Consider the following 24,735-nt stretch of genomic DNA (forward strand, 5'->3'; position numbering starts at 1 on the left):
CTTTCAAGCTCATGTTGTTCGTCTTGTGTCCAAGGCAAATTCCATCAAGTTTGTAATGTCGAAATCAGTCCTCAGTGACCGACTTGCAAGGTTGTACCTTCAATTGTAGTAGTTTGAGATCATGTACATCTCTCAAAAGGGTGTAAAAGGACAAACATTGGCTGATTTCTTAGCAGATCACCCAATACCTGATGACTGGGAACTGAGAGATGAACTTCCTGATGAAGTTGCAATGGTTGTTGAAGTTAGATCCCCATGAAAGATGTATTTTGATGGTACCGCATATCGAGATAGAGCTGGTGCCGGCGTTGTGTTGTCACTCCACAAGAATAAGTCATCCACTACTCGTTTACCTTGATGAATCGTTGCTCCAATAATGTTGCTAAATATCAAGCGCTCATACTCAGACTTGAGATGGCTGTCGACCTGAAACAACTACAGTTACAAGTTTTTGTGACTCCCAATTGGTGATCTAGCAACTTTTGGGAAGCTATGAAGTCCGCAAGCCTGAGTTAAGACCATATCATAATTATGCACAAAAGTTGATGGGATGGCTTGGAGAAGTAACCCTCCATCATGTACCAAGAAAAGAAAATAAGCAAGCTGATGCTCTAGCTGCTTTGGCTTCAACTCTAACTCTTCCAAATCAGACATGAGTAACTATTTGCCAAGAATGGGTAGCACTGCCGTCAAATGAGGATGAGGACATAAAAGGCAAGGTTGAATACCTCGTCGCTGTGTCCGAAGCTATAAAAGAGGATTGGCAAAAACCTATCATTGACTACTTGTGTTATGAGATACTTCCAGAAGATCCCAGGAGAAGGACTGACATTCGTCGTCGTGCATCTCGCTTCCTTTATTACAAAGACACACTGTACCGAAGATCATTTGAAGAAGTACTCTTACGGTGTTTTTGGGAGAGGAAGAAGTCATTCAAGCTTTGCAAGAAGCGCACTTATGAGTTTGTGGATCGCATGAGTCTGGACCGATGCTCCATTTTCACATTAAAAGGATGGGATATTATTGGCCAACGATGGTGAAAGATTGCTTGGACTATGCTAGAAGATGCAAAGCTTGCCAATTCCATGCAAACTTCATACATCAACCTCCAGAAGTACTACACCCAACTGTAGCGTCTTGGCCATTCAATGCTTGGGGAATGGATGTTGTTGGTCCACTACCTAAATCTTCTGGTAGACACTTATACATCTTGGCCGCGACAGATTACTTCTCAAAGTGGGCCGAAGCTGTTGCTCTCAAGGAAGTAAAGAAAGAAAATATTGCAAACTTCATCCGAATGAATATCGTCTACCGCTTTGGAATTCCACAGTACATAATAACTGACAATGGAAAGCCATTTGATAACAAACTGATGAACAAAATCTGTGTTCTCTTTGTCTTCAAGCAGCACAAGTCTTCTATGTACCATGCTGCCGCCAACGGTTTAGCTGAAGCCTTCAATAAAACTTTGTGTAACTTATTGAAGAAAGTTATCTCCAAATCCAAACGAGACTGGCATGAGCGAATGGAAGAATCTTTGTGGGCGTATAGGACAACTTACCGTACATCGACGCAAGCAACCCCAATCTCACTTGCTTTTGGAGTTGAAGTAGTCCTGCCACTTGAGCGTCAAATACCTTATTTGAGATTGGCTATTCAAGAAGGGATCACCGATGAAGAAAATGCTAAGATGTGTCTTGCGGAGTTAGAAGCTCTTAATGAGAAGAGGCTGGAGGCTCAACAAATTCTTGAATGCTATCAAACCCGTCTATCTCGTTCTTTCAATAAAATGGTTCGCTTGAGGTGCTTCCAAGTTGGAGATCAAGTCCTTGCAGTAAGAAGGCCCATTATTGCTTCTCATAAGTCTGGGAGAAAATTCACCTCGAAGTGGGATGGACCATATGTCGTACAAGAGGCATATTCAAGTGGTGCTTACAAGCTTGTCGATGCAGATGGTGTTAGGGTTGGCCCCATCAATTTCAAGTTCTTGAAGAAGTACTATCCTTGAAGAAAGATGACACTCCTTAAGGCACGAGTATAAACTGCATGTACACTCCTTAAGGCACGAGTATAAACTGCATGTCCACTCCTGGCCCGCAAGAGTATAAACTGTGTACGGCTAAAAAAAATGAAAGTCCGCTAGGTTGAAAACCTCGAAAGAGGTGGCCTAGGCAAAAGTTAGGAAAAAAAAAAGAAAAAAAAACACTCACCTAAAACTACGTTGTGACTTGATCCTCTTTACTGAGGTACGTAGGCGCTTGAAATTTCATTCTGAGTTTAGTTGCATGAGTGTCAAAAAAAAATGTTCCTGCAGTATCTACCATATGGATACCTAGTAAAACTATTCTAATTAAATTTTGAACTTACTCTAAATATTTGTGACTCAATGGGGGCAACCCGTATTTGTGACTCAATGGGGGCAACCCGTCGAAAAGAAAGAGAGTTCCTTCAATGGGATTTGGAATGTGAAAGTTCTCCAAGCCTACAATTAGAAGGATCTCAAAATTTACATGCCTTAAGGTGGACAAGATTTGTTCGTTTTCACCTTAAGCGGGCCTCTCGCGGGTTAATCCTTAAAAGGATCTCAAAAGTTCCATGCCTTAAGGTGGATAAAATTTGTCCCTTTGCACCTTAAGCTGGCCTCTCGCGGGTTTATCTTTAAAAGGATCTCAAAATTTTCATGCCTTAAGGTGGATAAAATTTGTCCCTTTGCATCTTAAGCAGGACTCTCGCAGGTTTATCTTAAAAGAATATAAAATTTTTTTCATGCCTTAAGGTAGACAAGATTTGTTCCTTTGCACCTTAAGCTGACATTCTGATGGATTTGTTATGTAAAGGGACAGTCTTGAAGTCGAATTGGTCGGTCTTAGAGCGTATGGAGGAGAAGTTAAACTCTCGCACCCTAAGCCGGTTGTTGCATATTGCTATTTGTTTCAACCTTAAAAAAAAAATACCTCGTGTGTTGGTTGAACTGGAAGCCACGAATGAGCTCTCAAAATATGCCATGATAATAACAATCTCACGGGTATTTATAATACACAGTAGGGCGGCAACTGATGTATCTCCTAGACAAACTTGGATTCGTATGTTTGTGGATTGGTTCCTAATTGAATCAAAATTGTGAGAGCATCGAAGAATAAATATATGTTCCTAAATCTAATTGGTTTAAGATACTGTGAGAGGTGGCGTTGACTTAAAAAATAAAAAAAAAGGGGACTAAACAAACCATGTAAATCTATATTGGGAAACATGCATTATGGGATAAGAAAATAGCCTGGCCATTTACAGTTTTACTTTACTAAGTAAGTGGACCAATATATTAGTAATAATTATGTTAAAATTCTTTTGGTACGTGTTTTATGCATTATACTTGTTCTAACAGTGCTAGTGCATAACAACAAGCACCATCGAAATTTTGCATATTATTATTAGAAAGAAAAAAAATCAGTTGATACTTCGAGCTTAGTCTTCGAAAAAAAAAAAATAATCTCGATAAATCTTGAAGTAGGAGCATTGTGTGGACAACAAAATTTTATTAAATTTAAATTCGTACAAAATTCGAATTATATTAAATTCAAAATATATTAGTCCCAAATAAATATTGCGGATTAATATAATTAGATTAATTATTTGAGTTCAAAACATGAATGGATTTAAATAAAGTCCAATCCTTATTGGGCTATTCCACTAATTTGGGCTATAAATGATGAACTTATTTTACTAAGTCCAAGATATTGTTATATTCTAGAGACCCAAATAAGCGTCACGTGTCAAATGACGTGGCATGCCAAGTCAGGTAAAGGAGCCAATAGGACCATGCCACACATCAAAATGATGCAGCAGACCCATGAAATCAAGCCCATAAAAGGTGACATGTCACTTAAATCTGATTGGTCAAAGGAAGTCCATCTTCATCATGATTCTCTTTTTCCACAAGTATAAATAGAGGTCTCATAATTCTCTCTAATAACTAGCAAGAGAAAGCTCGTGGATCAAACACTGCAATTTCTCTAAAAAGCTCAATCATTCAAATTAAGTTCATCAAGATCAAGACCGCAATATTCAAGCTCAAAAGCCCTTGAATTCAAGCACAAGTCAAGATCAAGTCCCTCAAGTCCACAAACCAAGTTCAAATTCAAAATCAAGCTTTAAGCCCTTGAAGCCCGATACTTCAACTAGAGGAGCGACCAGTTGGTTCACCAAACCCCGACCCAGCGTCACACATTCTCCAGGTCCAAAGGGATCCAGTGCCCAACTACCGACTCCTCCCGGAATTGCGTTATCGGAGCCGAGCCAGGAATGGCCGTTAGTGGACACCCACCACTTTTCACCGGTTAGAGAGGCCCTCTTTAATACATTAAGAAAAGATGTTCACAGGGGCCAGAAAGACTCGGTCATAGGAATTTAGAACACCTACGTGCTGGTAAACGAAAACCACCTCGACCGGATCAGAGTAAACAACACAATGTTGAATCAGGCCGCCCTTTGCCTTGAAAGAATTCACACGCGGCCACCAGCTTTCCCAAAATAAGGGGAGATCTGCTGCTTACTGCTCACGGAAACATCCGACCTATACTATAGTCAAGTCGTTCGCCTATCTTTCTGATCTCCTTTCCTTCTATTCATCAGATTTTTGGCTTAAAAAGCGAATCAGAGGATTCATAGAGATTGTAACACTCGCATTGAAAACAATAAAATTGATTGTTGCAATATTTTCTTGTCTAGAATTATTATTTATTTTTCGACCTCGAGAATTTTATTGTCCAACACATGCACATTGTCTTTACGGATATTATGCTCCTATATACATTGCCATCACCCTTTTGTTAGCATAAATTTATTCATGAATCAGTAATTAGTAAGAAAATTAAGCTTAGTAGAAATTGGACAAAGGAGGAGTTAGAAAATAAATTGAATAGATCTCCAAAATAACATGTACCATATAATACATGAGGGATATTCCCAATTTTGATATACAATTATTTCCTCCAATTAATGTAATTATCTCGTTAGTATGATTTCTCTTGTTCTATCTTCTTCTTCTTCTTCTTTACTTTGCTACTTTGAGTGAAGCAAATACGTTAATATATAGCAAACATACTTTTGATTTGTTGGAAAATCATGTGCTTAATTAGCTTCTTCTTCTCTTGTATATAATCACTATGCATGAACTAGTCAACAGGCTTAAACTTCTCTCTAAAATGACAGGATCCTGGAAAATGGGAAATTAATCAAGATGTGTGCCAAAAAATGAGTCTCAACACTTGGTACATCTTTGAGTTTGGTCCTCCTTTGATATTTACGTTCCAGCCTGCCACTGAGTAGCTACATTATATTATACTTCGATCTAGACTTCACTTATTCTTATGTGTCTGCTTATTTTGCTTTGAACCTGGATATGTTACATGATTCACATGTCTTACCTGAATGTGTTTCTACCCTTGTCGGTGATTCTGTGACAGTTTACCAATGTATGCTTATAGGGAGGAAAATAAATAGGTTTACTGAAGATGATGTAACTTTTTTTTTTCTTTTTTTTTTTGAAAATTGGGTGTAGGGGAAGGGAAAGTATAATTCAGGAAGCCAATCAACTGAGGTACTAAAATTCCTTGAAGATATGTAACAAAAGCTTAATTCATAAGATTTTATTGATTGAATAAGCATAGGTTATGATGAAAAAGAAAACCTAATTAAGTCGTTCCAAATTGCTAGAGCAAGCAAAATGGCGATGTTATAATACAAACTCTATCAACTAGATCAATTCATCATCATCATCGTTTGTTCATCAGGTATGGAAAACCAGGCGTTGAAAATGATGAAGATGTCCTTTTAATAAATCGTCCTTTAAGCCGAGGCCTTTTTTCTGCATTTAGTTTCCTAACTTCATACCGTATTTTCTTGGAAAACAATCTGGTGCGTCTCTTCTCTCTATAACGCGATACCCTCGCTTCTCTTCCTCCATCGCCACTTCTTACATGTCCTCCATAATATCCTTGATGATCTCCACTTGTTTCCTGCATCAATATGTTACAGACATATAAGAACTTCAATGATGAACCCACAAAGATGCCTCATCTAAAGCTCGATGGTTTGCATCCATTTAACAATGTAATTTGCTTCTTCGTGTAATTTAACCTGTCGTTGAGGTTATTTGCATTGTTTTTATATATAGAATATATAGAACTTGGTCTACCTTTGAGGTTGAGATGGAGCTTGGAGCACAATGAGGGTTTGAAGACAAATTACACTATGTATATAAGGCCAACTTGTTCTCTATGTATATAGAGTAAACGACGATTCATATGTTTATTTCTTTATATTTTTCTCTCTTTAGTAAAAACAAATTGGTTCCGCCATTGCTTTGGTATATAAAAATTAAACTTCCTCGAGCTATTCATATCAATTTTTTTTGTATATATATATACTAAGATTTTTTACATTGTGACATAACCTTAAAGATAACTTCAATGTAATCAGCATAAATATGAGCTAATAACATGGAAAATAAGGCAACTACATGCTACAACAAGTTAAAAGACCCTAATCGAGAGGAAGGTACCAAACAATTTTTGAGGAGTACTCTAGTAGGTATAAAAATGATGATATCAAAAATTGGATGATTTTGAGCGCGATAGATGGCATTCCAAATATTTCCAATCATATTTATGCATCATGTTTTAGTGGTGACATGAGAATCGAGCCATTTAAAAACTATTTACACTACAAATATACTCATATAAGAGATAGTAGTAATAACCAGCATGATTATTGAGGAACTAGAATGGATTGGAGTAGAACAATGTACCAAGAAATCAGGCCAGTAGTCATGATCAGGATTGAAATGGGGTCGGATTCCATTTGTCCATGGCGAAGATTGATTTGGCCAAGCACTAATAACTGCCTCATGATTAAGCCTCAGAAGCAGCCTCCCTTTTTCATCAGCTTTACTACTGCCACTGTACTCTTCACTAGTGACAAATTCTGTTGCTGCTGCTGCTGCTGCTGGCAGTACTTTCTGTTCAACTGTTTCTTCATAATACTCATCAAAGTTCCAATTCAGTGCTTCCCTTGCCATGTCCAATTCAGGATCCAAATGACAAGCAACAGCTTCTCTCATCTCTTCGTCTTCAACTTCAATTTTAATCGACTTGTTATCTTCAACAGCATCGTTTGATAACCGAGTTCTCTCTTGATCTTCTTCGCCTAACAAGCTTTCAACATCGGCTGCGAATTCAGCAAGCTCAATATCGGATGAAAGAAATTCAGGGAGGTTCAAACCATCGCATGCATCTTCGCCGTTCAGCAGCATGTCCAAGTGATCCGTAATAGTTGCAGTTTCATCAGGCACAGTGCACAGTTCTGCCTCGAATGAATCGAAAACGGGAACCTGATAAAGAAGCTGTTCTTCATTTTCGAATTCATTTTCATCTGGTGAGTTCTCTTCACTGCCAATTTCTGGAACCCGATTCTCCTCGGCCTTTTTCCCTCTCCCGATTTGCGCCTTCTTTCCATTTCTAGGCGTTCTAGCTTTTCGAGTAAAGCCCTGGTGCCAACAAGGCTGATGTGTTTGGTCGACGAATTTGGTGACAGTAGATTTGTTAGAAGATGTTTCAAGACGAACACGTTCATGACGACTAGCCAACTGGTTAGCCGAATGGACCGAAACATCGCACGATTGACAAAGAAAAGCATCATCAGCTGGACAAAACCAGCGTGCCCTCTTTGATAAACAGCTATCACAAGCTCTAGCTGTCTTTCCTCCAATAGCATTCGCAGTCTTGCTTTCACTAGTCATCATTTACAAGTACTTATATTTAATTTTATTAAAATAGGAATCGGTATCTAGCACAAAGAAAAGAGGAATGATATGAGAACGAAATCCTAATTTCAAAAAGGAAAAGAAAGGAGATCGAATATGGTGGAACCTGTACAGGCTTATTTGGATTATTTAGCCTTGGTACGAAAACTTACTACTAAGTAATTACATTCGAGTGAATTTGAACAAGCCCCCAAAAACTAAGTGAAACAGTAGTACAATATATATAAAGGACTGTTAGGGACTAATATGGTTATACACTTATAGTTGGTAGTGCAATAATTGTTCATTGAGTGTGCCCACAACATCCCTTTTGCTACTACACTTGTTGTTTCGACTTGTTGAGCCCGGCCATGCACTTTTGGCTAATATGAAGAAAATAAGATTAAGCTCTTTTGGGTCCCATAAATGGTTCTATCTGAGTTTTTATTGGTTGAATTTATGAAATCCATCTCAAACACAGCATTCTCATTGGTTAAAGGTCCATATTTAGGATTCTCATGGGACCTCTTTGTAATATGTGAATGAAGAAGACCTTGTGTTGGTGTAATTTATGACACTTTTGTCTCTGTAGTTCACTTATTATTTCAGTTACAAAAAATTTTAAAAACTTCCTTTGTGGTCCCTTTTGTCTCTTTCAACTTCTTCATCTCCCATAAGTGGCTTGCTTATCTGATGTTTGCTTATGTGTGTTTTATGAGACAATCTGAGCCATTGTTCTCCTCCACTTGATCCATTAGTGGATGTTGATTGATTAAGAAAAATGCCCTCAAATTTTTTTTTTTACAGTGTAATTTTGTTTTTGTGTGTTAAAAATCTAAAATATATATAAAAAAATTCTGGAAACAGACATACTCATAATGGCCCATGCATGGAGTAGTACTCTTGTGGTAAGAATTCAAGAAACGGAATTTTGATAACCAGATCCACAAATTTTTACACGCAACAGACAAAGACATGCATATCAGAACATATTTTAGGCTTAAAATACATGGTCAGCTTGTTAAGCTCGACAACAAATTTCATTTAGTCACTTGAATTATTGTTTCTTTCAATCGAGCATCTGAACACATAATAAAATATTTCAAATTACATACCTTGGATTAAAATTTTGTGAAAATTTTGCACGTGTTTTCAAGAGTCTATTAGGTGTATTTAAATTAACCACATAAAATATTTCATCTACTTTAATTAAACGCATCAACCTCAGTTAGAAACGTCTTGAACTTTACAACTTATTAAGATGAATACATATAATTGGAACCAAAAGTGTCTAATTGGAACAATCTATCATATGTTAGTTGCTCAATTGAAACATATCATAACTCCGGTGTTTAGATAAAATCTGATGAAAAGTTAAGTGTCTTCCTATGTATTATGCTGAAATATTATGTAAAATGCTGCTGGGAAGGGAACTAGTTAAGAAAGATTATTGTTTTCCCTTTCTTTATTAAAACCAAAAAATAAAAATCTTTGTTCTCCACGATTTTCTCTTGTTTCCTTCTCAAGTAGAGTTTATAATACAGTATTAGTATACAACAATATATTTTATGTTACAATATCATCAACAAAAAAATAACTTGAAATATTGCAAATCTTTCCTTATTGCAATTCTGAATGTCCTAATTACTTTGCTGACTAATAGTATCAACTATAGTTTGCTCATCAACTTGTTATTCTGATAAAACTAAATCTCTATTTTAAAGAAAATTAAATAGTGCACTCATCCTTCTGATAATTTGGGCATATGTCATTAGTTATTGCTTAGGAAAATCGAGAATTCAGAAAATACTGACACATACATTAGTACAAGTTTGGTGCAGTTAATATGTTATAAGTTTTATATTGTGTCTCACTTTCAGTTATGGATTGTAATTACCGGTAGATTCTTATAATTTGTTCGAAGTTTGAAGTGAACATACATCAATACATTTAATTTTCTTTTAACATGAGTAACTGTCCATGATAATCAAGATCAGATGAATACTTTGCAAAAAGGCAAATAATTAATCACCGCAACAAATTAAAATGTATTAATAGTATAAATAAAGTTTACATCGTGAAGACAGAAACTGATAAGGTGAATTGTTGGAGAACTGGCTCATGGGGCTTACAAGAAGTCAGGGGCATTAACGTAAAGAATCTTAATACAAGAATGAAATTGACTGTAAAAATAGACAGGCATGAAAGATAAGTTGTGTGTAATTATTAATGTAGTAAAAACACCTTAACACTTGTCCCAATTTGACGTGGTGAATAAATTGAAATGTCTAATTCAGGTGTACTAAATCCTCCAAATCACATGATTTTACCTGAGGTGAATGCTAACTATTTGTAACACTAATATCACAAAATTAGGTACTGGTATGTCTTTCGATTCGATTAAATTTATTTCATATTTCCAAAAACATAATACCTCTTCTTCTTTGTCCCAATGATGGGTCCTAAATTAGAAGCTTTCTAAATTTGATACGAGCATGGTTAACGTGGATCATATTAGGATGGACTTCCACATATGGATGATAGCTTGGAGCTCGAAGGATGTCATGGAGCAATAAAGATATAAGGTTATGGGTGATCAAGATGTCAATTGTGCAATCAAGAAGGACCCTTGTGGGTTATTTTCAAAATAGTCACTTTTGGGCTGTTTTCATACTTAGAATTTTAATGATTGAATTGTGTTGAACGAACTTTATATTTAGTTACTCTAGGTTAGTGTAGTAATTGGGTTCAATTCCAATTATTAGCTTAGATCGTGTAATTAGGGTGAATTCTCAAATTGCTTGTGTTATCTACTTCGCTTGTTTTTTCATCGAGTTCTCATATTCTTAATTTGATTGAGTTCTCTTTTTTCTTTTGATTTAATTGAGTCTCTTTATTCACTTCTCATCTCTTATTTCTCAACTATCCTTTAATTTTATTAATTAATTCAACATTTTCAATATCAATTTTAATCACCTCCGGCTAGTGTCGTTATCAAAATTTGAGGGGGACCTCAACTCATTAGGCTCAGAACCATAGCCATCACTCAGCCCATCACCTTGATTAATGACTACATTACCAGTTAAACTAAGGCCGGTGGAAACTGATTGAAACGTATGAACATCTATGTAAATTTTGACCAATATCTTAAAGTAGTATATGTTTTTTTAATCATATTGACATGAGAAAGAAAGAAATGCAACTTCTAGAAGTTTTCGTATAGTTATTGAATATCTAAATGTTAATTTTAAACTATTGAGTTGATCTGTTCCACTATAATTTAGCTTTAAAATTAATTAAATCAACTATTAAGAAAGCGAAAAATGCCACATAAACTGACACCGAAGAAGCAGTATAAATCTTCCACACAATAGGTGTAAGTTGGATTTCATATTTATCCCTTTTCTTCAAGATAACCTTCTTACAAGGATATTTCAAAGACAAGCTCAAAAACCAATAAGATTATAAAATATAATGCTTGAAATAGCGATGTTTTACTATGTCTATTAGCATAACTAGAATTGAGTAGTACTCCTAATGAATTGGTTTTGGCTGAATGTGAGTATTGAGATGGAGATAATAATGGAGATGGACTTAAATACGGTGCCATGTAACTACTTGTTGGAGACTCCATTGATGACCCTGCAAGCTGATTCTGATTACCTAAAAAAAGATGCAAGTAAAACACCAATGTTACAACTGAGAAGATTAATATAAAATTCAAGAACTGATATATGATTTATTACCTAAACACTTTACATCAGTTGAATTCACCAAACTGCAGAACAAACAAAGAAAAATAATAGTTACACTTTGTTTATTATTAGGCAAGAGATTTCTCTCTTTTACCCAAATTAACAGAAAAATATTAAGGGGTCGTTTGGCAGCTGTCAGCTAGTTAGAGTTACGCAGATAGTAGTAATAAGAGGATTAGTTACGAGGGAATCTATGAAGTATTATTTTATCTTTATTACTTATGCAAAAACTAATGCATGAATAACTAACTTCTAACCTGCTCCAAACGACCCTCAAGTATTTTGACTCACATACTCCGAAATCATCATATAAATCAAGACGGAGGAAGTACAATTTTTTTTTAATTAGTTGTACCTTCTAAAGATTTTGCCTCCAAGATGTCCACGATAAATGCAGGCTGTGACATTGCAGCCAGATGTTGTATGATTTTCATGCCTTTCTCCAATAAACAGATTAGAGTTTTTGCATTGTAAATGTGAACATTTATCCACAATTTCTGAGGGTGAACAATCTAGGCTGTTCGATCAAACATCAAGAGATTAAAAATTTATCACTAAATTGATAGCAACTCAGTAGCGTTATAATAGATTTTCATTATTGATTGCTTACCTGAGATCAGTAGGTCTGCAGCCACACTTGATGCAGTTGTTAGCCGTTAAAGCATACGAACCATTCGGAACTATTAGGCTTTCATTGTACCAATTCAGATTTGCTGATGAACATGCTGCAGAGGACATCATCTTAATGGAAGAATAAGATAAATACAAGGTTCAAATTTACACTAGTATATTTTGGGATCACTATTAACACATCATCCTTTATTTGGCATTGACTTGAATGAAACTCCAGCATGGACCAGGGAGATTCCACATGTCAGGCAAACATGAGACGACTTACCAAGGACAAATGGACAATGGCTGAAAGTAGAACACATCTGGGGAGGGTAGAAGGTACGTAGTCCATACCACTACCTCCGAAGAAGTAGAGAGGCTGTTCCTAATAGACCCCCGGGACGAACTAATGAAGTGTTCCCACTAATGTAGTGTAGTGAATGGGTTTTGGTTACTTACAAGCAAGTGGAATAGCCAGAATATCCCCAGGATAAATTTGAGATTGGCCAAGCCCATTTATGTTCTCCAAATTGCTAATTGTGACATCATACTCTGCTGCAATTCTTGTTAAAGCATCTCCACCCTGCACCACATAGGACATGTACACACTGGCTGCACCATTATTGCTATTATTGAAACAAGTACATGGCAAGGGAATCGCAAGGCTCTGTCCACTGGCTAAAGTGTGTTGTGCATCAATTCCATTAGCACTCCTAATCTGTTCTGCACTAACAAGTCCTCCATACACTTCTGATATTGACATCAAAGTATCCGTTGCACCAATAGTGTAGTGCGTGGACAAAGATCGCCGTATCCCATCCACGCATGAACATGAAACCGGTACTTTTACAAATGATTTCTCGGGTAAGATTTGGTTCGGTTGGTTTAAGTCGATAGAGTTGGCAGCTAAAAGATCAGAGACGTTGACTCGGAACCTGAATGCTATTTCTGAAATCTTGGAGTCCCATGGAAGGCGATATAAGAGATAAGAAAGGCATGAATCAGACGTAATACAAGGTTCAATCACAGATTTTGCTAGCATAAAATGTGGTAGAACTAGATATAAAGTTGATAGTAAAATAGGGACAATAAATTTGCATGTCATTTCTCTGATCTGTTTGGAACACAAGGACACTGTTTCTTCAGTTTGTAAGTATAATTATTTGTTGATTTGGGCTTCTCCTTGAATTGAAGTATGTTAGGTGAGGAAATTATTATAATGTCAGAGAGACAGCAAAGAGATAACTGGGATTTTCAGTAGAACAATGACATTAAAATATTGGAGGACCAGGCAATTGTCAGTTGTCAGTCATGTTGTTCAAACAACTGTGTGTATTCACACACTAGTACTTTTCCAGTTATCACAAGTTAAGCCAAAATATTGGCAAATGGATCTATTTAAATGCTATTATAACAAAAGAGCACAGCGAGCGAAGTGTTGCGAAAGCACTCCGTGAATAAGTGGTATTTATCAGACATGTGGTGGCATTTCTAGATCTTAGCTCAGGGAAACTCATAGGTGACTCATTAAAAAAGATGTTTTGGAAAGTGTCTTGTGATCGATATGCCTTGGTTTAATAATATTAGACCAGTATTCTTTCGTCAAGTGTTTGATTGCTCTAAAATCATGAAAGAAGGTGAAGTTGTAAGATGACATTCTGTTTAACAAGTGTACCTGGCACAATATTTTGGTCCCTATATGCCTGGGTGCGAGGAACTGTCTGCAATTGGTGATGAGATTAGGTTGTTATTGATTATTATCATTATTATGCATATTATAAACTTCTAGTTATTGATCACATGCTCAAGACAAGATTCTGTTTTGCTCCCTAACAGATTATTTGCTATGAGAACTAAATTATCCTGAAATTATTGATAAAAGCAAATTTGTGGTCAAAATCTAAAATCAGTCGGGCTCCGATGTGAGTTTCGAAAAACCAAAAAAAAATAAAAGATTTGCCCTACTTTATATGTGTACATATTACTATACCAATTGAAAATAATGCTTTAACTGTCATTACTAATATTCCAAAATACGGTACCAAAATGTAAGGATATCTCTGATCATTCTTTATTTTAACCTCTCTATATTCGGAATTTTGAATTAAAACTGACAAATAAATTTATAGGAGTCCTTTTAAGTGTTAAAATTTAGATAAAAGTGACAAATTTTTTCTTATAATTTTTTTATAACATTCATAAAAGTTATCTCAACAACTATAAAATTATTTTAATAGCTATCAAAATTATTTGACAATTGTGTAAACTTATTCGACAAATTTTATAGTTATTGAAATAATTAATAACTAATACAATCATCAAATAAAATTATGTGACTCTTTTCTCTCTACAGGGACTCCATGAGAAAATTGGAGATGGGCTAACATAATAGCGCATATTTATGCATCTTATAATAGGCTTCACCTTCACCTATTCGTCCCATAAAAATGGTTAAGCACGCGCCGCCCAAATTCAAGTCTCCCGGCGACGGCAGAAATTCACCGGCGAATGAGCCTTCTCGGTCATCCACTTCAAAGAAAAGTAGAAGTATTCAGCATGATATGGATCAACACCGGAGCAAAAAGAAGCAAAAATTAACAATACATCAAACTCAGACTGAAACTGAAACCCTAACCCTAAATCATACTTCTACTTCCTATACCCATACATATGCAAATTCATACACATATTCGTACAGTAAGGGCAAAGAAAAACGGCGTAAAGGAAAATCAAAGAAAGCAATTGCAGATGATAAGCGCAAATGGGTTTACTCTACTCACCATATTTCCCCATTGCAAGGTTATGAATTTATAAGTAATTTGTATTATTTTATTGTACCGTTACTATCTGTTGTTTTTGTTACTTTTGTTTGCTATTGAATAGTATTTGTTCTTAATTTTGCAGATAGAGTTGTTTTTATGTCGTATAACATACTAGGGGTAAAAAATGCAGCAGCTCATGAGGACTTGTACCTCAATGTGTCTCCAAAATATTTGGATTGGGATTACAGGAAGAAGCTCATATGCAAAGAAATTCGGGACTACAATCCGGGTATAATGTGCTTTCAGGTAAGTTTTTGTTTCAAAGTTTCTAGCTTTCTGTATCTTTATTTATCAAAAAAGGGTACAGGGAAGGAAATGAAGCTGAGAAACTAAGAAATCCTAATCAGTACTTTATGAATATTAGCATCTGAAAAGAATAATAGCATTGTAAACGAGGCACCCAGTATTTGGTTCAATGTCAAAGGGAGTAAAACTTGGGATGAGTGGTGGGCCACATCATGAGTTTGAATCTTGTTGTGATTCAAACCTAGTGTTTTAGCGGAGAAGGATGGAGTCATCGAAGCATTATCCCTCAAGTTGGAAACTGTAAACAGCTGACTTCTGAGTTATCCAAACAAAAACATAGTAAATGAAATTATTCTTTGACCGACTTCTTGCTGAGAACATTTGGGTTACTAGCTGAAGACATTATTAAGACGTTTAGATAAACTTATTTCTACTTGTATACCTGCAGGAGGTTGACCGTTTTGATGATTTAGACCATCTCCTCGTGAAAGAGGGCTTCAAAGGGGTTTATCAGGTAAATGTAGTGCAACTTTTTTATGAATAACCTGTATGTTGAATTTCTTTAGCACATTTTGAATCAAATGCCTGTTTTCTTTTCCCTTTACTAGGCTCGTACAGGTGACGCATGTGATGGCTGTGCAATATTTTGGAACAGCAAACTGTATGGTCTTGATTATTTCTTAATTTCTTCCAAATTTTGCTGTTGCTTACTAAGCTAGGTTCTTCTTATGGGATGTGAAGCCCTACTGCTGAAAGCTGCTTGTTTTTGCTTGTCATCTTTTGCCACATCTATAGAAATTGAAAACTGACTGCTATAATTGTTTCCATCTATTTTTATTTAATTTATTCTACTCTCAGTTACTAACATATATCTGGTTACAGATTTGATATTCTGCATGAGGAGAGCATAGAATTCCAAAATTTTAATCTACGGAATAATGTTTGCCAACTTTGTGTTTTCAAGGTAAACCTGCTCTGCATTTCATTAATAGTTTAATTTTTTGGGGGTTGTCTTTGCACTAAGGGTAGTATTGCCCAGTGTTGTAATGCCATGCTTATTGGAGACTTTGGTCTCTTTTAGTTTGAGCAGAGGGTCCATAGGAAACAACCTCAGCTGATAAGACAAATTGGTTTGCTGTACTGCAGAACTATGTATCATTTTATGGATTTACGATATCTTTGAGACAACTGCATGTTAATCTTCAGCTTATCAGGAATTTTAATCTTGTTAAAGAATAGGCTTCTAATATCAGAGGTAACTCCAGTGTCAGACTCCTTCGGTCAACTGGCTCAACCCTCCCCAAATTGCCTCATCCTTGCCAAGAATGAAAGTGTGGTGTTATGACATGCATGCACTCTGCACATATTATGACATGATGGAATAGATCGTTTTATCATCTCTGTGCTGGACATGGGTGTTATAGGAAATTTCTTAGGTTATCATGCAAGCCTTCTCTTATTTCATCTGCACACTGCAAGATGGTTACAGTTAATTTCACTCTAATGTTATGTGGCGATCTATTTTGATCTGTAGTTCTTTTCATTAACTTTTTAGATGAATGTGAAAAGCTCAAATAAGGATATGAGTGCTTCAAATTCGGAGTAAGTCTGCTCTATTTTATTGGTATTCTCAAATGTTGAGTTTTTGTATGTTGCTTTGTATTTACAGTAGTTCATGTAAGTTTTAGTTTCAGTTTCTCAATTCTAGTCAGTTTGTTATGGTTGTTTGAATGTTTGTGATTAGGAGTGTATCCTCGCTAAGATTTCTGGTTGGCAATATTCATGTACTCTACAACCCCAATCGTGGAGACATCAAGTTGGGACAGGTATATGTTTTCAGCAACAACTAACACTTAATTGTTTTATGATGAATTGACTTAGTACGTTGGATAATAGTATTGTCACTAAACACGTGGATGTATAATCCGTTACTCTCGCTTTTTATATTTTACTGCCAGTGCCAATTTCTGGTAAGGAGCATCTCCCATTGGATTCTTAAAGCTTGCATGGCACTTTCTTTGTTCATTTTTCTTGAACGCTAGTTGTTCTTAACTTTATTCACCTTCCTTGTGAAATTTAAAATTTTATGAACTAAATCTTAAATTGGTTTTGAAGGGTGATCATGTAGTGATAAAGTTTCAAAAAACTAGAAATAATCAGTTGCCATGAAATGCAGATATTCAAGAGAATGTGGCTGTGTGTGGGTCAACCATGAAAAAACTTCGCTAGACTTTTTCTTTTTCTGATCAAGAAGTCTTACCTAAACTTATTCGAAATAGACAATGTTTCGGTAGGTCAATCTTGGAACTATGAGAAAATTTTGAATAAATTATTATTTTTTGATTAGTGGAATTCATTTTTCATGCCCCCACCGTCTGACCAGTTCCACACCTCTTCTTCTCATAATAGTCTGCATAGTAGCTCTTCATCTGTACCTTCGACATCATCCACACCTAGCCTTTCTAGATTGAGAATTGGAGGTCCTAGCACATCAACATCGCCATCCATTGATAGTGCTACGTCGTCTAATGCTACATCAGCTGCTTCTCAAAATCTGAAATTTAAAGAGGTTTTAGAATATGACAGTGTACATAGGTGTCTTTGGTATGTGAGTGTATGTTACTACTAGGTGGGTGTCCTATTTCTTATTTCTTAGTTCCTATTTTTCTTATTCCGTGTTGCTCTTATTTCCCGTATTTCATATGTCTCTGATTTTTATTATATTATTTCTTATTCTTTACTTCGGTTATGTCATCCATCCCCTTGTTTACTATCCGTTATCTTGAGCCGAGGGTCTATCGGAAACAGCCTCTCTACCTCTTCGGAGGTAGCGGTATGGACTGCGTACATCTTACCCTCCCCAGACCCCACGCTGTGGGAATACACTGGGTTTGTTGCTGTTGTTGTTGTTGTGATTAGCGGAAGTTTCAGTAAAGTTGGTCATTGCTGTTATGTATAAATTGGTTCTTGCAACTTATCTTCTTACGTAATATAGGTTAGACTCTTTCTCGAGAGTGCCCAAAGGCTATCTCAAGAATGGGGTGATATACCAGTTGTGCTTGCTGGAGATCTAAATAGTATGCCCCAGGTAATTTATCTGTCTGAGAAGTTTGAAATGTTATACTTTGAAGCTTGTATATCTAAGTTTCTATTTATTGTTGCTCAGAGTGCAATGTATCAGTTTTTGACTTCAAATAAGGTGAGACATTGCTGCCAGAACTGTTTGTTTCTTATGCTTTTTACATTCATTTACCTTTTTAAAATTTGAAGGTTTTTGCGTTTTCTAAATCACTTGGCATTTGGAACAGTTGGACATCCAAATGCATGACCGAAAGCAAATCTCTGGCCAAATTTATCCATTTCAAAATAGAAGCTTCAACCCGAGGTTCTTTTTGTGTGTGTTTTATCATTTCTGGGCACCTAATTGATGCTTCACCAATTTTAAATAACAAAGAGTTCTAAATTTAAAAATAAGTGGCTAAAGTATCTTTAAATTGTTGAGTAGTAACAGCAAATGCATGAAATCATATAAGCTTTGAACAGATTTTGTAATAGATGGAGTAATGAAGAGCTAATGCTTGCTACCGGAACAGGAGCTAGTTACCTGATACACCAGTTACAACTGAGCAGTGCCTACGCTGGAACTCCTGTATGTTTTCTTCTTTCAAAATTTCCTCGCTTTCTAATTTTGTTAATGAATCTCTGCCCTTATTTAGTTGTTAATGTGAAAGATTTATCTTCACTTGAATTCAGGAAACACCAAAATACTTTTGACTTCAATTTAAATTTTTTGTTTTTATTGAAAAAAAGAAGGTTAGCACCTCAACTTTGGTTTCCCTTGGCCATTTCTGTCAATCTCTCAATCCAGAACTGTTAAAATTTAGATCAAAAAGGGTATATTTCCCCTTAGAAATGAAAGCAAAGAAAGGTTAGGGAAGAAAAAAGGTAAATTGTTATAAGGGCAAATGGCAAAACCAGAACAAGTAGAGAAGAAAGTCGTGAAAAAGAAGAGCTGGGCAAAAGAATTGAGGGCTGTGATACTATGTGGGACAGTTTCCTTTACCCTCTCATTCTTCATCATCTCTTTTTTCCTTTTTGCTTGGTGTTGGGCAGTCAGGAAGGCACCCCCCACCCCACCCCCCACCCCCCCTCCTCTTGCTTCCTTCTGTTGTCCTTTTCCTAGCAGTAGTATTTTTGCCCTTCATTTTAGCAGTTTTCTGTAGAATTACGAGTACAAGTTTTATGAGCCCAAGGTGAAACTTAAGATGATTAGAGAATTGGGAACTGGGGGGGGAGGGGTGGGGGGGATTGAATATGTTTCTTTCTCAAGTTCCTGCTCATTTTTTCTCCTGTGTCAAACAGGTTTCAATTTATGGAACTTTAGTTCCAGGATATTGCTTATAAGTCTCTGTATTTTGATTTTCAGGGAAGCTCTAGAACCAGGGGAAACTCTGGAGAACCCTTGGCGACATCATATCATTTCAAATTTATGGGAACTGTTGACTATATATGGTACTCTTTACTTAAAAGAAGCACTGCTTTTGCTTGAAATTGAGGATTACTGTCATACATCCATGTTTTTTTTCTTTAAATTAAACATTGTGAGTTGATGCAGGCACACAACAGGGTTTGTTCCAGTAAGAGTTCTTGATACCTTACCTGTTGATATTTTAAGGAGAACAAGAGGGCTTCCTAGTAAGGTATAGTTAGTTAACTATTTGATTCAAGGACTGCTTCGGGTAAACATTTAAGTGCCTTTTGAGTTACTTCTGTAGAGAACATAATGTTGATGAAAGCTAAGAGGTGTCTTTCTTTCGGAAGGCGCAATCTCAGAAGCTACCACAACGTTAAACATTCCTTTAGCATGTGGTTGAACTTGGAAGCTGTGCATGAGATCCTATTTTGCGTAATCACCTGCCAACAATGATAAGAAAAAAATGAAATGAACTAGTGAGCTCGTTATAGTGGATAACTAATAACCCTATGCACCAGCTGGGGGTACTGCTATGAAATTGTTCAGGAAGAAAATGGCTGGCCTCTATAAGGCGACATCTTTAAGTATTCTTCATTTCCCATGAAGCTTGCTGGCTAATTGGCTAAAGATCAACTTCAACTATTTTATGCATCAGAAAGCATAAAATCTTACCTGATTTTTTTTTGGTTCTGCAGAAATGGGGAAGTGATCATCTTTCTCTTTTGTGTGAACTGGCCTTTGCTGATGAAGGGAGTGAGGCATGACTGTTCCTTCCCATCAAAGTTAAAGTTTGAAATACTATGTGGAAGGGCCATCATGCTTCAGTGCTGGTTGCGCATTTAAAAACTGCTTCATGGGGGAAGCTTTTCAGCTCAGGTACTTGGAAGATCCTCGCGTAAAACAGAAGGAACAGAAGTGTACAAAGTGGAGCATGGGAAGTAGGACGAAAGGAGCAGCAGAGACTGCAAACTCATAGCATAATCGTTAGGTTCATCGTAGGAAACAACGAGCATGACTAGTCTTCATCTTAGTGTTATTAATTAGTACTCCATCATTTACTATCTACAATAAATTATAGTTGCTGCATTCGCCTGAACAAAACAGTTTTCTTTCCCAACAAAGAATGCACTATCCATTGTAACTTGTGAATAAGCATGGTAAGCTGGGAATGCACTATCCATTGTAACTTGTGAATAAGCATGGTAAGCTGCAACCTTGAAAGGGGAGATTTGAACACCTTTCCCTTCAAATCTTGTCAACTGCTAGTTTAAAATTTGACCTTGTGATATCTTAGAAAGCGGAGCCAGTTGTTTCCTTTTTTTGGTTTGTTGGCCGTGTCTAACGAGAAAGTGCATTTCCCATCGGAAATTGAACGTTATTGTTTTAATTAGGACTTTATCTCTTAAGATCACTTATAAATTAAATAGAAAATAAGCTTTTTCAGATTTTTTAGGTGTAAAAATGAAATTTCTGATTTAATACATGAAACTAAAAATATATTTGCAGAAGACGACAAACCAAATCTGCCGCATTCTTAGCCTACAATCTTTGATTTCTGTTATTAAGAACAGGGATCTTGAACTAACAAATGGACCATAGAAGCACACTAATTAACATTACTTTCAAATAATATTCCATTGAGAGAAAAAGACATTCTATTACATGATTCTTTCTTTTTTACTTTGATAAACTTGTTTCTGACACTTTCCTTTGATTCATCATATTAACTACGTACAAATTAAATAGAAAATAGGCCTTTTCAGATTTCTTAGGTGTAAAAATGAAATTTCTAAAATATATTTGCAGAAGGCTACAAACCAAATCTGCCACATTCTTAGCCTACAATCTTTGAGTCCTGTTATTAAGAAGAGGGATCTTGAACTAAGAAACGGACCATAGAAGCACACTAATTACTTTCAAATAATATTCCATTTAGAGAAAAAGACATTTTATTACATAAAATATTTTTGTTTCTCTTTACTTTGATAAACTTGTTTTTGATACTGCCCTTCGAACTCATCATATTGACTAACGGTATAAATTGGAGGTATCTGAAATTGTTTACCAGAAATGTCAGGTAAAATTTTAAAAACTGAATCCCTGCTTTTAACATTTAAGAGGTAACGAGTAATAATACGACCTTCAACCAATGCAACAGCAATGTGTGTCATCCTCCACTAAGTAATTCTTTACCTCTTTGATAATCTATTTGTTCATAAAATGGTAGATATCCATCATTTTCAGAAAATATATCATAGCATCAAAGTAATTCATTTCTGGTCGTGCCACAATTTCCACCACCCACACCTATAACGAAAGCAAAAGGTCTCATCCATCGCATACCAAATACATGCCATCCATCATGAAAGACAGAAGAAAAGGCATACAAAAAGAAAAAGAAGGGCCTCTAACTTTCACCTTTCAGATTCTCCACATAAAAATCAAGAAGCCACATACAATATGTGCCTAATGGGAAATATCTAGCATACACCATTGCTATAGAAGTTCCTGGGTACATCTTTTGAGCAAAACCGAAAAATCCCAAGAACTAACCCCCCCCCCCCCCCCTCATTGCCCCCGCCCACATTTTCAACTTTACAACATTCTTTAACTTACTAGTGCTTACGGAGTCGATTGATCTGATAACAAAAGATCATCTAACCATCTAACATCAACTTCATCCAGTTTTGGTGAAGTAACTTCAAAAAAATCATCTGTGAAGTCTTCGTCTACGCCATAACACCAAAGAAAATTGCTGTCCAAACCTAAGGCATCAGTATATGGATCAAACATTTGTGCTGGATCCTTATCAAATAGAGCATTGTTATCAAAGCCTAGAAGTTTCAAGTCATTCCCCGTAGCTGCATTTTCCTCAAAGCGCACGTTCTTAAGCTCCGCACTAATAGAAGGTGACATGATGCGAGGCTCGTCTAGTACACCAAGAACAGACTTGTCATTGCAATTTAGACTCCGGTCCTCAATGCCCTTTGTAAATTTTTTACAAATTTCTATCCTTTGTTGCCTGGCTTTCGTTTGCTTCTTGATATTCACTTCAGTCATCTCAACAAGGCAATTACTTTTCAAGCCTTGTTCTATCAAAGGTTCTTCGATCAATCTTGAAATGCCCTGTTCTGCCTTTCCAACAAATTCATTCAGCATTTGATCCTCAAATCCCGAGTTAAAATCTAGACAACCTGAAAACAATAGGTCTTCCATGGTTTCTAAAGCTGGCATTTGATCCATCTCTTTCGCTGGAACGTCAATGGACTCGACTGGGGCAGCTGATGATGTGGGCGCATCTAGCACCGAAGATGGGGATGGGAGTGACTCCAAACGATTAGTCCCATTTGTAGGATGCGATGAACAAGCCACAGAACCCTCAGCAGGAGCTCCAGCAGAACTCAAATTCTTATCCTTCTCCAATAACATCGTTCTATCAAACTCAGCCCTCTTCGCCTCGTATGCTTGTGAAGCCGCTTCCACAGTCTCAAAAGTCCCCAACCATATCCTCTTCCCCTGCGAAGGGTCTCTAATCTCCGCTGCATACTTACCCCATTTCCTCATCCTAACTCCTCTAGGCAACGATGACGGCTTTAGCTGCACCCTCTTGTTTTCAACAATCTTCTTGGAATTTTGTATCCTAACGTCGTCAATTTTAGAACATTTTTCAAAGCTGTTCTCACACGAAACACAAGGAATGACAACCTCCTTAACAACGCGCTTGATTCTACCAACATTTTCATTCTGATCATCGTCGCTCTCAGAATCAGTAGCATCAGGATCATCATATATGATCCTAACTTTTCTCACTGAATTAATACAACCCTCCATTACCCTCTCCCTCTTAACATTCTTAACCGCCTTAACATTCATATCTGGACTAAACAATTTGGGAGAAATTGATAAAGTCCTAAACCCCTCCTCCCAATTAAATTCCTGGTAAAATCTGTCAGTCCCAAGAAAACCCCGCCAATTTTTTAGCCAAATCAGAAAAACAGAACCCTTTCACTACATGAAAAGCCCCAAAGCATTCAACTCCCAAACAAGTCCTGCAAAATACAAGAAACACAAAAATCCCTTTAAACCCCATAAACCCCATGTCTCACAAATAGTACAAGAAATCATGTAAATCTTTTCTTTTAAAAAAAAAAGTCCAACAAAAAATCATGTAAATCATACACAAACCAAAAGGGCAAATTTTCTATTTTCCATCACACAACAACTTGTACAAACATCACATGCAGAAAAATGGGGTCATAAAGTACAAATTAAAAGATCAAGATCATACCTTTTTGGTCTAAAAATCATGGAAGAAGGTGAAAGACACTTTTCTTGCCTACAAAATCCAACCAAGAAAACATAGGACAACAACACTGAATGTGAACAAAGCCAGAGTTTCTCTAAACCTCTAGCCAGATCAGTTACACCTGTGATCATAAAAGACATATAATTCCACTTTTTCTTGAGAAAAATGTAACCAAAAAAATTCAAAAAATATATGAATAAAAAACTGGAGAAAAATCTTTCAATGGAAATAGAAGTGTAGAAGTAGTAGAAGATCAGTCTGTTGCTTCTTTACCTTTTTCCCCCCAAAGAAAGTGGAGAATTTGGGGTGGAATGACAATTTCAAGAACCATATAAAGTGTCCGCGTGGACTCTATATGGGACCATAATTTTTATAATACTATGTAGAACTATAATTTCTAACTTCTATTTATAATATAATACATAACCAAACTCTTGAAATAATTTCTTTTTTAAAACCAAAGTTTGATAGGAATAGTGGAGTACTATTTGTATTTATAGAGTCTTTATTTGTTAGCATATGGTTAAAATTTAAATATTTTTTTTTTAATTTTATTTGGTAAGTGCACTGAAGTCCGGCTGGTTCTGAGCTGTTTCGTTAAGGATCAGTTCAAAAAAATTAACTTTCCTTCTTTTTTTCCTTTGATTTCTAGCTCGATACTGACTGACTATCTTTATTTGAGTCCGACTAAGTCGGAGTTGTGACGTGTAGGATCAGTTCAA

The 24,735-nt window shown here is 36.2% G+C and overlaps 4 protein-coding genes across 5 annotated transcripts; 1 reads left to right on the forward strand and 3 right to left on the reverse strand.

Moving 5' to 3' along the window:
- Positions 1 to 5,618: 5,618 nt before the first annotated feature.
- On the reverse strand, positions 5,619 to 8,151 carry LOC107861905 (zinc finger protein CONSTANS-LIKE 8). Its single transcript, XM_016707287.2, has 2 exons — positions 6,806 to 8,151; positions 5,619 to 6,014 (listed from the first exon to the last, which is right to left on the reverse strand). Exons 1-2 carry the CDS (start codon positions 7,796 to 7,798, stop codon positions 5,772 to 5,774), a joined length of 1,236 nt encoding a protein of 411 aa, XP_016562773.2. The 5' UTR covers positions 7,799 to 8,151; the 3' UTR covers positions 5,619 to 5,771.
- A 2,995-nt stretch (positions 8,152 to 11,146) lies between these two features.
- Positions 11,147 to 13,818, reverse strand: LOC107865831 (lysM domain-containing GPI-anchored protein 1). Its single transcript, XM_016712026.2, has 5 exons — positions 12,625 to 13,818; positions 12,164 to 12,278; positions 11,909 to 12,070; positions 11,545 to 11,576; positions 11,147 to 11,461 (listed from the first exon to the last, which is right to left on the reverse strand). The coding sequence occupies exons 1-5, from the start codon at positions 13,268 to 13,270 to the stop codon at positions 11,220 to 11,222; spliced, it is 1,197 nt and encodes a 398-aa protein (XP_016567512.2). The 5' UTR covers positions 13,271 to 13,818; the 3' UTR covers positions 11,147 to 11,219.
- A 653-nt stretch (positions 13,819 to 14,471) lies between these two features.
- Positions 14,472 to 20,966, forward strand: LOC107861906 (carbon catabolite repressor protein 4 homolog 5). Of its 2 annotated transcripts, none has more exons than XM_016707288.2 (14): positions 14,472 to 14,964; positions 15,070 to 15,233; positions 15,682 to 15,747; positions 15,842 to 15,894; positions 16,116 to 16,197; positions 16,789 to 16,835; positions 16,978 to 17,059; positions 18,229 to 18,321; positions 18,400 to 18,432; positions 18,542 to 18,618; positions 18,777 to 18,882; positions 19,660 to 19,745; positions 19,849 to 19,933; positions 20,403 to 20,966. In XM_016707288.2, exons 1-14 carry the CDS (start codon positions 14,613 to 14,615, stop codon positions 20,469 to 20,471), a joined length of 1,395 nt encoding a protein of 464 aa, XP_016562774.2. In that variant the 5' UTR covers positions 14,472 to 14,612; the 3' UTR covers positions 20,472 to 20,966. The 2 variants fall into 2 exon arrangements, with proteins under 2 accessions (XP_016562774.2, XP_016562775.2); XM_016707289.2 differs by having other exon boundaries at positions 14,495 to 14,964; positions 18,789 to 18,882.
- A 1,319-nt stretch (positions 20,967 to 22,285) lies between these two features.
- Positions 22,286 to 24,390, reverse strand: LOC107865832. The gene is made up of 3 exons (XM_016712027.2): positions 24,287 to 24,390; positions 23,996 to 24,134; positions 22,286 to 23,756 (listed from the first exon to the last, which is right to left on the reverse strand). The coding sequence occupies exon 3, from the start codon at positions 23,578 to 23,580 to the stop codon at positions 22,330 to 22,332; it is 1,251 nt and encodes a 416-aa protein (XP_016567513.2). The 5' UTR covers positions 23,581 to 23,756; positions 23,996 to 24,134; positions 24,287 to 24,390; the 3' UTR covers positions 22,286 to 22,329.
- Positions 24,391 to 24,735: the final 345 nt, after the last annotated feature.

The sequence above is a fragment of the Capsicum annuum genome, chromosome 3 (assembly GCF_002878395.1).
Source record: "Capsicum annuum cultivar UCD-10X-F1 chromosome 3, UCD10Xv1.1, whole genome shotgun sequence".
NCBI lineage: Eukaryota > Viridiplantae > Streptophyta > Magnoliopsida > Solanales > Solanaceae > Capsicum > Capsicum annuum.

Bases quoted from the DNA above. Each gene is read 5' to 3' on its own strand.
- LOC107861905 (XM_016707287.2), bottom strand. From the start codon at position 7,798: ATGATGACTAGTGAAAGCAAGACTGCGAATGCTATTGGAGGAAAGACA. The intron at 6,015-6,805 runs GTACATTGTTCT...ATATTGATGCAG, and splicing joins ACTACTGGCCTGATTTCTTG to GAAACAAGTGGAGATCATCA.
- LOC107865831 (XM_016712026.2), bottom strand. From the start codon at position 13,270: ATGACATGCAAATTTATTGTCCCTATTTTACTATCAACTTTATATCTA. The intron at 12,279-12,624 runs GTAAGTAACCAA...TGTCCTCTGCAG, and splicing joins TCTGGCTATTCCACTTGCTT to CATGTTCATCAGCAAATCTG. The intron at 11,577-11,908 runs GTACAACTAATT...TTTGTTCTGCAG, and splicing joins GGAGGCAAAATCTTTAGAAG to TTTGGTGAATTCAACTGATG.
- LOC107861906 (XM_016707288.2), top strand. From the start codon at position 14,613: ATGGTTAAGCACGCGCCGCCCAAATTCAAGTCTCCCGGCGACGGCAGA. The intron at 14,965-15,069 runs GTTATGAATTTA...TTAATTTTGCAG, and splicing joins CCATATTTCCCCATTGCAAG to ATAGAGTTGTTTTTATGTCG. The intron at 19,934-20,402 runs GTATAGTTAGTT...TTGGTTCTGCAG, and splicing joins CAAGAGGGCTTCCTAGTAAG to AAATGGGGAAGTGATCATCT.
- LOC107865832 (XM_016712027.2), bottom strand. From the start codon at position 23,580: ATGAATGTTAAGGCGGTTAAGAATGTTAAGAGGGAGAGGGTAATGGAG.